The following is a 13,466-nucleotide window of genomic DNA, read 5'->3' as shown; positions in this document are numbered from 1 at the left end:
TGATTTGTGTCGGTGGTGTAGGAGAAAAGGTCTGAGAGTAAGCAAATTATACAAAAATTATAGATTTATTTGTCATTTGTAAAAATGCATAAAATCATAAAAATATCCATCATATTTCACAGATCACTTCAATACAGGCTGTTAAATCAGTACATTTACTTCACTTTAAGGTGTAGGAAAACAATGCAAAACAAATCTGAATGGAGATACTCTGATTGACTTGATTCACATCAAATAATTATATTATCTAAACTCAAAGTTCAAGACATTGAAACAGAGAATTATCTCAACCCAAAGACAGGGTTTGAGGAAGAGCATCTTTTGTATGTAATGTCACACATATACGATTGGTTGTTCTACATTTAAGAGCGAACAAAACAGTGTACTAGCTTATAAATGTGGCTTGAATATAAGAGGATGTGGGGAGACGTATGATGAAAAAGACACTTTACAAAGGTTTAATGTGTTATGCTATGATGCTGTGCTACGATTGCGTTAATTACCTGAGTTGTTGTCAAGTTATCACGTGGTAATAAAATTGGTTTCATAAAGATGCCAAAGAAAAAACGTTGGCGATAACTGTGAATTATGTCACCGCCAAATATTCAAAGTAACTCTGTTCTACAGTTCATGTGTAGGAATTTGAGTAAGTATTAAGTATTTGAATATTACAGGTCACTTATGGCTAGTATCCCTGAGCACATCCATCTGCTCTGGGGTCTGATCCCGCCCACAGCACCCTGGATGGATGATCAGCTTGACTGACAGATGGGTTCCACCAATCCCCCACTGTGATGATCTGTCCCCGCCCAAACTGTGACCTCATGTGGCCTGTGTGTTTGAGCAAAAAGAGAAATGGGAAAAATGCATTGAGCCCATTAAACGGTCTCATATTTTATCACTATAATGAACAGCAAACCAAAACATCCCATGTCTCATTAGCATGCTAAGGCAGTTAGGCTGGAACAATGTTTTTCTTTATCTCAAATGATGATCAGTTAAATTAAACAACACGTGAAACCGTAAGTCTTTAGTCCACACACAAAATCTGTGAAATTTAATAAAATGGCTTCACTGGTTACTTTGAAAATAAAAGGTAGTAAAATATGAATAGATATTAATAGTTAAATGATGCTGTATTCTTCTTTGACTGAATTAATTAATTTGAAGAATTAAGCATTTTACAGACAGCAGTAGCTAACTCACCCAGAATGCTTCACCAGTTGTTTCAGTCATGGTCTTGTTTATGGCCGTTAAATCAATATAACAATTAATGAAACACATTACCTTTTCCTACATGTAGCACCTATTTGTAATAAAATACGTATCAATGAGACAAATGGAGCATCTTGCACCATGGCCCTTTTTCCCTCTGTTTTTGTTAGTTTTGTGTGTTTTACGATGAATGAATGAGAAACTGGTCTACTTTCTGGAACCGTAGCATGCTTATCATGTAAAAAAGAAATACCACGCAGCCACTGCCAACAGTAATTGTGTAAATAACAAAAGGTACCTGTGATTGGCCAGCTGACTTTGTGGCCCCGTCTTCTCAGCTCCTCAGCTACCTCCTGACCGACCCCTTCCTCCAAATGAACCGACCACTGACCAGCTAGACACAGAGTGTTTAATCACAGTATGATTATCATTCCAAAAAGTGCTTTACACAAGCATGGGACACACTGTTTTCTTTCACAAAATTCCCATAAATCTCATGTGAATTCAGTTAGTTTATAATGTAAACTCACATCAGTAGAAAAACACCATCCTACTACATTTGTAATGGCTAATAAATGGCTGGTGTTTAATCCCAGGATTAGAGAGCCAGACAGCTGAATTGTAATTAGAAAGAGCTGTTGTACGTGATTATAAAATGATGTTTATGCTATCATACTGTTCTCTATATGTGACTATACAGAGTCTGCATGTGTGTGATTGTGTGTGTGTGTGTGTGTGTGCGTGTGTGTGTGTGTGTTTTGAGAGGACATGACATACTTTTGTGGTCATACTGTACATAGACTCTTGGTGCGTCCAGAGCTTGTTGAGGATTCATCCCAAACTCCAACATATTCAACAACACCTAAACACAAGGGCAACGTCAGTCAGTAACTCATGAACACATTAATCTCATAAGACTGAACCATAATTAAAGTGAGGTGTGTTCAAGTCACTTAATGTAATGAAGTCACCCTAGCCTGCTGCACACAATAGTTTGTGTTTCCAATTTTTGATTTATCAAATGCCGGATCTAGTCTGACTATTAAATAACATATTGCAACTTATTTGCAAAACGGACAAATCAAAAGATAATGTTCACAAACAACAGAGAGACAAATTATTAAAAACCGTGCAAGGGACATATCTTTAATACTTATTATACTTTATCCCAAAGCTAATTTTCTGCAATTAATTTTGCACCTCAGTCTACTCTTGCTCACAGCGTACCTGGACGTGTCCCTGTGGCTGCATCAATGCCCCCATCACTCCCAGTGCAGCAAGGAGTCGTGGTTTTTGTGACGTGGTTGCAGAGTCAGTGAGAAGTGCAGGTATTATGGTGTGATACGGCCGCTTCCCCCCAGCGACACAGTTAACGTGGTTACGATGCAGACAAAAGTTGGCACCGCGATTCTGTGAATGGGAAAAAGGGATTTCATGAAAACACTATAATGATAAACTTCATAATAATCAACTTTATCAATCTCCTTTTTTAAGTTTTATTGTTTTAGAATGCCAGCAATCTGGAAATTCTATTTTCAGATTGGATAAATTCTATGGAAATGAAGTTTAAGTCTTCATAAGTCTGGTCCATGATTTTTTTTATTTCTATTCATCAAATCCCCTGATGTTGCCACTCAGTGTTACACACCCTTCTCTACCCCACATGCACACAATGGCATACCCTCTTTCTGACCCCTCACACCTGTAGTGAGAATCCACAACCCTCAGGGACCAGCCCACTTCCAAAGCCCATATAGGTGCTGTTGACAAATGAACAGGCGTTGCCCTGACTGTCAATCACACAGAAATAGACTGTGTCACTTCCTGTTGTTAGGCCAGGCTCCACTTCCTCCATCGCCCTACAGATAAACACACATCAGACATTGTGGTTGTTACTTTTTTTCATCGGCTGGCACCAGCAGCATGTTTTAGCATACAGTACACGAGGGTGATATCAACCTCGCCAATCACACAACTCTCTGCAAAAAAAACAAATAAATGGATTTTCCTTAGCATGTTCATGCAGCAAAAAAACTAGTTTTAAAATGCACTGAAAGATAAATATTAAGACAATGTGCTACTACTTAATGATATTTTATTTTCACATGGAATACAAATATAGTATTTTCATCAAATATATCTAATAGGAAAATAAAGGCCCCAACTGTCAACCTTGCACATTGGAAGCACCGGCTATCGCTTAGATAACCTTTATAATTGTGTGCTTTCTCACTACCTGTTTTCTCAGTGTGTCAGTCCTAATGTTCTTATCAGACCAAACATATGACAGCCTTGGTTCAAATATATCGTAGGGTGTCGGCTGAGGAGTCTGACTGCCGTGTGCATGTAAACACAGGTTTAACAGTAACCAGGTAATTGCAGCAGCGCATGTAAACATGATCTATAATTTCCTGCTTTCACTTGATTTCTCCCTGTTCCCTGGTTTATTATGTGAACATAATGACTGTGAAGACAATGCTTTTCTTACTGTTTGTATTAATGAGAGACAATGGGCCTGATTCACATTAAATGTAGGGTTGGTTGAATCATAGAGGTTGAGTTAAGGTGATACTGAATAAAGTCCAAGTGCGAGGCGTGTACGTGTGGGATGCAGCCCTCTGCATGCAGTCTAATGCGAGTATATATGGTGACTCATATGTACATCACATCTATAAGCATATGTGAGACATAAATGGACTCTAGACTCAAGGAAAGCAATTCATCAGTTAAAGACACACCTTCAGAGTCAAACCAAGTCCAGCCAAGCCAGCCCATGTGTATGGAAAAGGCCTATTTCAAGCCCCTCCCGAGGGGAGAAGTTGGTACAGCTCATGTAGGAGAAGGGTCCAGTGTGGCTCTACGTGCACCCCCAGGTATTTAAATGATGGTGTTTTTTTATGGGTTGAATAATACGTGTGTACATGTGTGTGCATGTTAGGAGATCGTTAAGAGATAATGAACAGTATAAAAATAATGTTATAGTCTGTTTGTCTTAGACCTGATAAATACGGTCAAAGTCTACAGTACTGACCAATAAATACATATTGTTGCCAAAACATACACACAAAACAGGAGACGGAACAGTGTAGGAGGGGAGGAAGGACCGAGGCATGAAGGGATTAACATTTATGTCGGGGGGGAAGTAAAAGTCTACGGCGCTATCTAAAGTCAACAGAGTACGACAGGTACACACTGGTACTAACGGACACACACAGAAACACACACCTGTCCATGCAGATGCGCTGCGCTCGCTGGTGGCTGTAGCTCTTGTCCAGTAAGGTTTCGAGAGGGATGCTCACGTGATCAGGGTCACCCAGGTAACGCAGAGCGTCTGTTAGCGCCAAGCGCACAGCCTCCGCCAGTACATGGATGTAGTCAGAGCTGTTATGGCCTGCAGCCCCACCCAGACACACACACACACACACACACACACACACACACACACACACACACACACACACACACACACACACACACAACAGATTAGTGCAAATCAAATTCTATGATGACTTTTGGTTTTGTCCCCTTGAAGGAGTAGAGGAGAGGTTTTTCCTTTTTTCTCCACTGAAGTTATTATCCCATGGACAGTTCAAGTGGAAAGCTACAAGAAGCATCCAACCATCATTACCTGAACCTACAGCCCTTTAGGGGTGCAGAGGCAGGGTACACCCTGGACAGGTCGCTAGGAATTCCATTCACCTCCTTTGTAATGTTGTGGAGGCAGAGATTTAAGAGGGGAATATCTAATCCCAGCCAAATAAAACCAAGAAAATATGAATAATAATGTGAGCATGAGAATGGGGAAGTGAATGAAGTGAATTTTGACTCATCCACATCGCCAGACTGATAGCTATACGTGGGATTCTCTAGTATGGAGTCCTAATGCATCTCTGCTACATCAGCATGCCAGTGAATACCTTTGAGAGGGAAGTTCTCCAGGATGTTGAGCAGCAGTAGGGCAGTCAACCCCTGACTGTTCGGAGGCGGCTCCCACAGACGCACACCCTGAACACACAATGGAGTCATTCCCTCTGCTGACCACGTTTTAAAAAAAAATACAGACAGATGCTCGCTGACCTCACCTTGTATTCTGTGCTTATGGGGGTGATGACCTCACTGTCATGGCTACTGAGATCATCCAGGGTCATGACTCCTCCATTTTGGTTGATGATTTCGACGATCGCTTGGGCCACTCTGCCCTGGTAGAAAGCTGGTTTGCCACGCTCACCCAGCTCCTGTCGATACATCAGTCCGCCAGTCAATCAACTGTTCAATCAATCAGCCTAGTCTGCCTGTCCATGTGCACGTTTTAAAACCACAGCACAAAACACAACCATTAAAATATCATGTAATGCAACATGAAAGATACGTGTCCACTATTGTGAGTATCTACAGGTCCAATCAATGTTAGCAAATGAACAGGATGGTGTGTGTGTGTGAATGAGTGATTTTTCTCTACAAAAATAAAAAATGTATCACACACCGTCATCGCTGAGGAATCACCGTTACGATGCAATGGAAAACATCCATCAATGGGGCTGAGGTCACTGCTATTGTTTTTACTGCCTCAGGAACGTGACTGTGTGTGTGTGTGTGTGTGTGTGTGTGTGTGTGTGTGTGTGTGTGTGTGTGTGTGTGTGTGTGTGTGTGTGTGTGTGTGTGTGTGTGTGTGTGTGTGGGGACTTCTAAAGGGCGTATTTGGCAGTGTTCCTGCATTATTGAATTAGTAGAGACTGATTGACTGTTTGATGTTGTGATACAGAGGAGCATTGACCAGTGCATACTTTAATGGTGACGTACAAGCAGCCAAACACACAAAAATACACAAACTGTGAGATCAGTCATCGTTCTAGTGAAGTCACACCGACAGGAAACTACAAATTGAGCGTGGTTTTATGAATGTTACATTGTCCCAGCATGTTCAAAAATGCACCACCTCACTTAAAATGGTTTAAGGGGCGAGTTGTAGCGTCTCATTACGTCATCTAAATTATGTTTCAAAGAATTTTCAAAAGCACTTCAGTAAAAATGTTTACGGTGTGCTTAGTCGTGCCTATGTGCTTATGTTCTTTTAATTGTTTGTATTGTATTGCTATTTATTCCAAAGTATTGGACAAATAAAAACCTGCTGGTGGTGTTAGATTTAAAGTTAGGGGATCAGTGAGATTCTTCCTCTGGGGGCCATGGATTTCTCTACAATAATAGCGATCCCTCTAATAGTTGTTGAGATATTTCAGCCTGGTTCAAAGTGGTGGATCGACCGACCGACACAGATTAAAGTAGACACAGACTACTTTAATCCCATGGTGCCATGGCGTGGCATAGTTTAATAAAAGGTAGCTCCTGCAGTCTAGTTGTTAAAAGTTGGCTATGGTTACAGTGGATCCTAATGGTGAAGTTAGGTTTTAGTTTTTTAATAGTGGGAAAAACGTGTCAAAACATCCATAGAAACTTTCTAAACCAGCATAAAAACCACTTCTGGTTATTTGTTTGTCTTAGATATAAGCGGCTAACAGTACAAGGTACAAACAGAGGCATTGCTTTCTACTTTTTCCACCATGAAAGCTTGCCAATATTTTAATAAACGTTAACGAAGATCTACTGGAAACTATTTGTAAGTGCATTGAGCTATGAAGGATTCTGTTGATGGCCAGGTATACAGGCTCCCTCCATCCTCCCCTCGCAATTTGCCATGTCCTTCCTATTTTGTCCACCCCTGTATTCCTTCCTCCATCAACCTTGTTTCCCATCCATATTGAGTCCAACACACTAATGGTTTCAGAGTTAATTATCCATGCTGCCCCCTGTTCATTCAAGGTCTTCCTATATAGAAGGCTAAGCCAAGTTTAGGAAAGAATAAAACCTCTGGGAAGACGAGGCAACAGCACAGCGGTTTCTCTGGGATTCTACGTTGTTCTGTTTCCTTCAGAACAAAAGTTCTGAAAAGAATGGCCCAGTGCTCCTCACATGACCTATTAACATGCGTTGTGCGTTTGTGTGTTTTAGTTTCAATGATTTACCTTCAGGGTCTGGGCCAGGGTTGGGTTTCTGAATACTTGTCCACATTTGGGTGCCTGACCATCGATCAGCAGGTCTCCACCTAGTTCCTTCCCATCGTCTCTCAGAGCAGCCACCCATTTGGCCCAGTGGTGAGCCGTTACCTCTGCAACAGGATATCCCACCTCTGCAAGCTCCACCGCCCCGCTCATCACCTCCTGCAAGGACAGCTAGGGAAACAGGGAAACGGGGAAACAGGGAGAGGAAGCACGCGCTTATTACCTCACAGGAAACCTCGCTGAGCAGGAAGTGTGAGTCATTGTTTTGAGAAGAAATATTTGGAGACTAACTGGTTTGTAATTTCCTCGGAGGGTTTTCAGTCCGTGCAAATGAGAAGACCCTTCACGGTTACTTTATGATGAAGTGCTATTTACTTTTCTGATGTCCCAAAATTCCCTTAATGTGAAAAATACTCACTTCCATTCCATTAATAATATATTTAATTTCCTAAGACACATTTTGATAGCATAAAACTAAAAGTTGTGAATGTCTTGCATGTATCTCGTTCCTTTATCTATGTGAATAAGCACAGCTGTTGTAATAGTAGTGAGAGAATCTAAAATTGAGAAAAAGTGAGTCGTAACTCTAATTTAAAACTGTTCTAGCGAGTACGCTGTACTCAGGTCTGCAGATGCCTGTTTTTGTGGATAAACTGTTCCTGGTGATTTCCCCATCGATAAACGTCTGTGTGGTTTTGAGAGGCACCAAAGCTGGAACATTACTAATAATGTTTTAGACAACTGACAACTGTTCTCAAAATCCAATTATAGCTGCACTGACATTATCTACAATTCATCGTATGTTTTCTCCTGAAGCACCACTTCCCAAAAAGCACAGTCTGCTCTAATTGGCTTGCGAGAAAAATATGGCGCACCTTTTCAAAGGCAGTTCTCAAGCCGTGGGGGGAGATCAGTGGCGGGCCGTGGATTTTATAGCTGGGCCTTCAGTGCTGCTCTCCACTTCTAATAACCTCATTATGACGTCACAGCTACGGGTTATTATTTGTTTCGTGTAAAAGCCGCATATTCACATAACACTGCAACATTTGACAAATGAAATAAAATGTGCAGATACATGAATACAAGCACATATTATACGCTGCGTCATTAACGGACAATATAGTCCAAATCAATGTAACACAATGACAAACTCACAAGAGCAGTCGCATATATTCATATGACAACAAAGCAACAAATCAATCCAGCAGACCTGCAGCGGATCCACGCATTCCACCACACGAGCATGAGCCATTCAAATACTATTCATAAAAACGCCACGATAGACAAATGAACAGTAGAGGTAAACAAACGAAGTTCACTTACCAAATGTGCTGACAAAGAGTTTAATCCCAGTACATCAGTTCCAGTAAGAAGTCCAACCGGATCCGCCGCCGGTCGGTTGTCCGTGGTCCGCCGCTGTTCGGTCGTCGTTTTCGACCGAGGTTCGGTTGTCTTCCGCTGCCGGTCGCTTGTCCGTCTTCCGCGGCCGGTCGGTGGTCCGTTTTCCGCCGCAGTTCGGTGGTCGCCTTCGACCGCGTTCGGTGGTCGTCTTCGGCCGTGGACCGGCGAAGGGCGGGCCGCGGTTGTGAGTTGTAGATCCACTGGAGTCTCTCCAAAAGTACCGACGCTCAGTTAAAATGAAACACATTCCCAGCCATAATATGAGCAACGCTTCTGACGCTGCATACAAATCCTTTTCCTGGCTGGGTCAGGGCTGCTAGCTGTGGGGTCATTTCTTACTGTCCAGTTTGTTCAGAAATGTCCTTCTTGAGAAAAGCGTTCCCAGTAACTCCGCCACTAAATCCGTTTCTCCTCCTTCCGCCATTTCATATTAAAAAAACAAAGCTAGGTAAAATGTCTATCAAATATTTCCACTTGAACTCTGTCTGCTACAAAGCTCTGCTAGCAATCATGTTTCGCGGGCACATAGTCACGTGCCCGCCCACTGACCAATCACAGCACACTCTGCACCTTGCTGGCAGAGAGGCATCTGGACTCTGAGCTGACGTAACTTGGCCTGCAAACCGCTCTGGTGCGGCCATGAATCCCAAACGAAAGATCTGATTGGTTGAATCAACAATATCGTCCCCATTCAATTTAAACTGCACATGCCAGCACTGGGTGAGTCTGCAGGCTGGGGCCTCTCTTCTTACTAGAGACACAGAGGTGAAATCTGATTGGATAAAAGCTCTACTTAAAACAAGCTGCACTGGAAGCAGAGCAACTGAGGAGCACAGTAGCTGTGCAATGAGAAAATAAGATAATGGGAAAAATATTTGTATAAATTATAATACATATAAGAAAAAATTAAATGTATTTAAGAAAAAATATTAAATTATAAAATAGCTATAACTTTGTGATTCTGTTTAGGCCAGCAGAGAAGGCTTTGCAGGCCCTGACGGCCCACCACTGGGGGAGATACTCAGATGGAGGGTGTTATATTCTAATGAGCCCGCATGTGACATAGGAAGGGGAGCCAAATCTGAATGGTTTAAGGAATCACATGTTTTCTAATCTAGGTAGCCCAGAAAAACTGACTGGTTGTCTTGTTTCACAGTGTGTGGTTTGGTAGGGACTCCAGATAGCCAAATGTATGTGCACACAAAAAGTTAGTTTTTCATAGTATGTCCCCTTTAAGCATTCATTCCGCTAGGACAAATGAAGTTTGAGTGGACAAGCAATGCAAAGATACACACAACTTAAGACCATGTAACTGCTTTATATCCATTTTAAAACAGGAGCTCTAAAACTACGGGCACAGGTGCCAAGTCCAGCCTGTGAGGACAATGTCAATTTATTGTTTTATTGTGAAGTCCTGCCCACAAATAAAGTTTGTTTACACATTTACATTTTTCACCAGTCTTTTATTTTGGAGTTTTATTTTTAACAAGACTGCAAAATGAGGTTGACCTGAGAGATAAGACAGTTCCAAGAGACATGGACTGATTGTATATTTGTGAAGTGCAGTGTGACTGCTCTCATCTGCCAGGAGTACAATTTAAAGCAGATAAGTCTTCAGCCTTCAAATGATTATTGCTGAAGTATATTGTTGACACAGGAGTTTTTGTCTGCTGAGTTCAAGTCCCAACCCCCCAGGAGAGAAAAAACAGATCAGTGGCTCCAATTAATTCAAGTTTAGGAGCCATATTTCAAAAGCTTGCCCACATTTTATTAGACCTGTAAAAAAAAACATACCTACCTCCCATAAAAGGAGAAGTAACTCCTGTTTGACCAAAAAAGGGAATATCCATAGAGCCAGTTTGATCCCTCCTTGTTTGTATCTTGTTGACCCACCTTCAACACCACTGTTGACACAAGAGTCAAAAGTCCTACTTCCAAGTGTGTTTGTTGTTGGTGTTCCGATAAGGCTCCCTTTGCAGTGTTTACATGTAGGTTGTTTATGTCATGTGAATGATTATGTTCGATGGGCTTTTGGCTACCTGGGTGTTGCATCAAACACAGCACACACAGATGAATACACAAACACACCAAACCTTGTGACTGCCAAACAGCTGCACGGTATCGCACCAACATGCAGGGGCCCCTGGTACTGTGACATTCAAGGCATCAGCAGGTGAGGGAGGTGCCTCCGCAGTGTAACCACGTCCTTCCAGGAAGTCCAGGGTCTGAGCTCTGGGCGAACGACCACTGAGGACACAGAGGGAGGCTCAGTTAATCATTCTGTATTATGAAGACAACAACAGCAGCGAAAGAAGAGTTTCCACCTGCCGTTGATTCCTCTGATCTCTCCGGTGTTTCCGTTGTAGAACAAGCAGAAGGCGTCTCCACCAGGACCGGTGCTGCACGGCTCTGTTACCACCAGCGCTGCTGCTATAGCAATCGCAGCATCTGCTGCATTACCACCACGCTTCAAGATATCTGGACACAAACACACGTCCGTGTGTGATTAATACAACCCTAGACCCTAAAAGGTCCTTATCAGTGTATGGTTCAGGTACAATTTACTACCACTTTGAGTACCTCACATGTGGAGGAACTTTACATATTACAAACAGAACGTATCTTCTCAATGTCTCCTCTTCAGATGCCCTACGTACCATGTTAGCATTGTGAGCAGTACAAATAAAATGCCCTTCATCTTCATTGGTATCTCTAATCTCAGAGGCACTCTGACAGAAATAAACAAAAACATAGATGGATGGTTGCCAGTAATAGGAGATTTGTAGTTTTCTCAAGAGGTGAAATGATTAGACAGTCAGTAGATTGTCTCAAGCTAAATTGTCAAACCGTTCTTCAGTTCCAGGATCTCCAGTATGAGGACTTGCTGCTTTATTTTCTCTTATATGACGGTCTACTAAATATGTTTGTGTTTTGGCATTTTGTAGGAAAAAAAACAGTACAATGTCACCTTGGGCTCACAGAGATTGTGTCAGTTACAATATTATTTTATATTTTACTGACAAAATTAATCAAGAACATAATTGTTATTGGACTTTGGCTAAATGCTTATAAACTGACGTTACTGTGTCACATACAGTGTGGGGTCTGAATGAAAACCATATCTTCTTGTCAGTGAGGTTAAACTCAGTATTGTCCACTTTAAACTCGCTCTCTCTGTAATGTTTAATGTGTCTGGTCCTCCAGCTCTTCGAGGCACTTGTTGTGCTAACAGTTTTGTAGCTAATTCGCTAGCATTGGGTTTAGGTTAGCGTTTAACCAGGTTAACTGACGTTAACTACCTGCCTGCATGTCCTTATGTGGAGCACATTCTTGGTAGATTTTTCCAAGTTTAATTGAAAATGATGTTTGTTGTTCTTAGTTTCCTTCCTGATTTTATTAACTTAGTTATTATGTGGAAAAATGCGAAACGTATTCGGGAGATTGTCACTTTGTTTTCCACTCACCGAGTCCTATACTGGTAGCTAGCGGCTGGCTGGATGCCACACAGCCGTGTAAACACACAACAGGTGACCGGCGAGAGGAGAAGGACAAGTCGCTATCCATCCCGCTTTAACTACCAGCGACTGTTGGCAGAAACAAGGCAACACACAGGGACAATTAAACCGTACTGGACTGATTACTGACAGCCTGACAGGACTCGCAACTTCTAATCGGTTACTCGGGTCTCAATTGAGTTTGGCTCAACAGGGACGGTAGCAGAGAAACGGGGGACCGATTACATCGATGGATGCTGAAACCTGTTTTTCTTTTTGTACCTAACTGATATTCACATTTTATCTTCAGGCCATTATTCAAGAGGAATCATGATGGAATAACAAGCTAGTTAGAGGTTATATGTGTCATGTGTGGGGACCCACCAGCAACATCTAGCAGTTTTTCATCTATTTATCATTTGTTTTGCCTGTAAAACACTTAACAACCACAGTGATATGTTAGGAATAAACCAGGCCATAAGTATGTCAAACAGACACAACTACAAGTATTGATGCGTTTGCACTTAATACCCATTTTCCCCCCTAAAGCTAAAATACAAGTTCTGAGAACAAGACTTACAAGAACAATAATTAAGTTTAGGATGGAGAGCAGAATTTCTTCGGAAACTTATCTCAACTCCCATTTGCAAACTTGTATGTTCAGTTCAAGTTTAGGTTTGTCACTTAAATTTACGAAAAATATAGGTGAAATTACATCTCTGATTATTTCTACAGGACAAGGGCACAATTGGACAAATTGTCAGCCAAAATATTAGAGCATCAAGAATAAGGAGAGAGTAGAAGCTGTCGGTCACTCAGATGATGTTGGACTTATTATTGGCCTATCCTGCCAGACAGTAAGGTTTTAAACAGTCGGGGAGAGGAGTAGGAAGACATGATGTCAGAGCCCACTTTTTGAACTTTGTTTTTACTTTAAAAAAGTAAATAAAACACATGATCATCACCAATTAAATCATTGAGACCTGAAAAAGTGAGACCAGAGGCCAGGATCCTTTCAAATGTTATCAGCTAATAAATGACCCAAAGTCGTGAACATGTGTACAGGTTAATGACATACATGTGTTTGTCTTTTCACCGCACAAATAGCAATTAGAATTATAAAACTCTGAAAATAAATGATTTTTCGATAGAGTTATTTTTAATCAACCTTAATTCAAGTTTACAGGGTGGTTTGTGGTCAGATGATCCTCAATTTGTCCTTATTATTGGCATTTTGTGGGGTTTTAATGTGATAATTTCTCCGAATCATAATGTTTCACTAATAGATTTCTCACATACT

General features: G+C 41.4%; 1 protein-coding gene across 1 annotated transcript; it reads right to left on the bottom strand.

Moving 5' to 3' along the window:
* Positions 1-94: 94 nt before the first annotated feature.
* LOC306694420 (glutathione hydrolase-like YwrD proenzyme) lies at positions 95-12,286 on the bottom strand. The gene is made up of 12 exons (XM_079157273.1): positions 12,137-12,286; positions 10,997-11,150; positions 10,766-10,919; positions 7,236-7,442; positions 5,298-5,450; positions 5,133-5,220; positions 4,441-4,606; positions 2,918-3,074; positions 2,443-2,625; positions 1,993-2,077; positions 1,514-1,609; positions 95-831 (listed from the first exon to the last, which is right to left on the bottom strand). Exons 1-12 carry the CDS (start codon positions 12,234-12,236, stop codon positions 686-688), a joined length of 1,689 nt encoding a protein of 562 aa, XP_079013399.1. The 5' UTR covers positions 12,237-12,286; the 3' UTR covers positions 95-685.
* Positions 12,287-13,466: the final 1,180 nt, after the last annotated feature.

Source organism: Pholis gunnellus, assembly GCF_910591455.1.
Source record: "Pholis gunnellus genome assembly, chromosome: 4".
Lineage (NCBI taxonomy): Eukaryota > Metazoa > Chordata > Actinopteri > Perciformes > Pholidae > Pholis > Pholis gunnellus.
The sequence above is the reverse complement of the archived record's forward strand: the minus strand, read 5'-3'. Positions and strand labels throughout refer to the sequence as shown.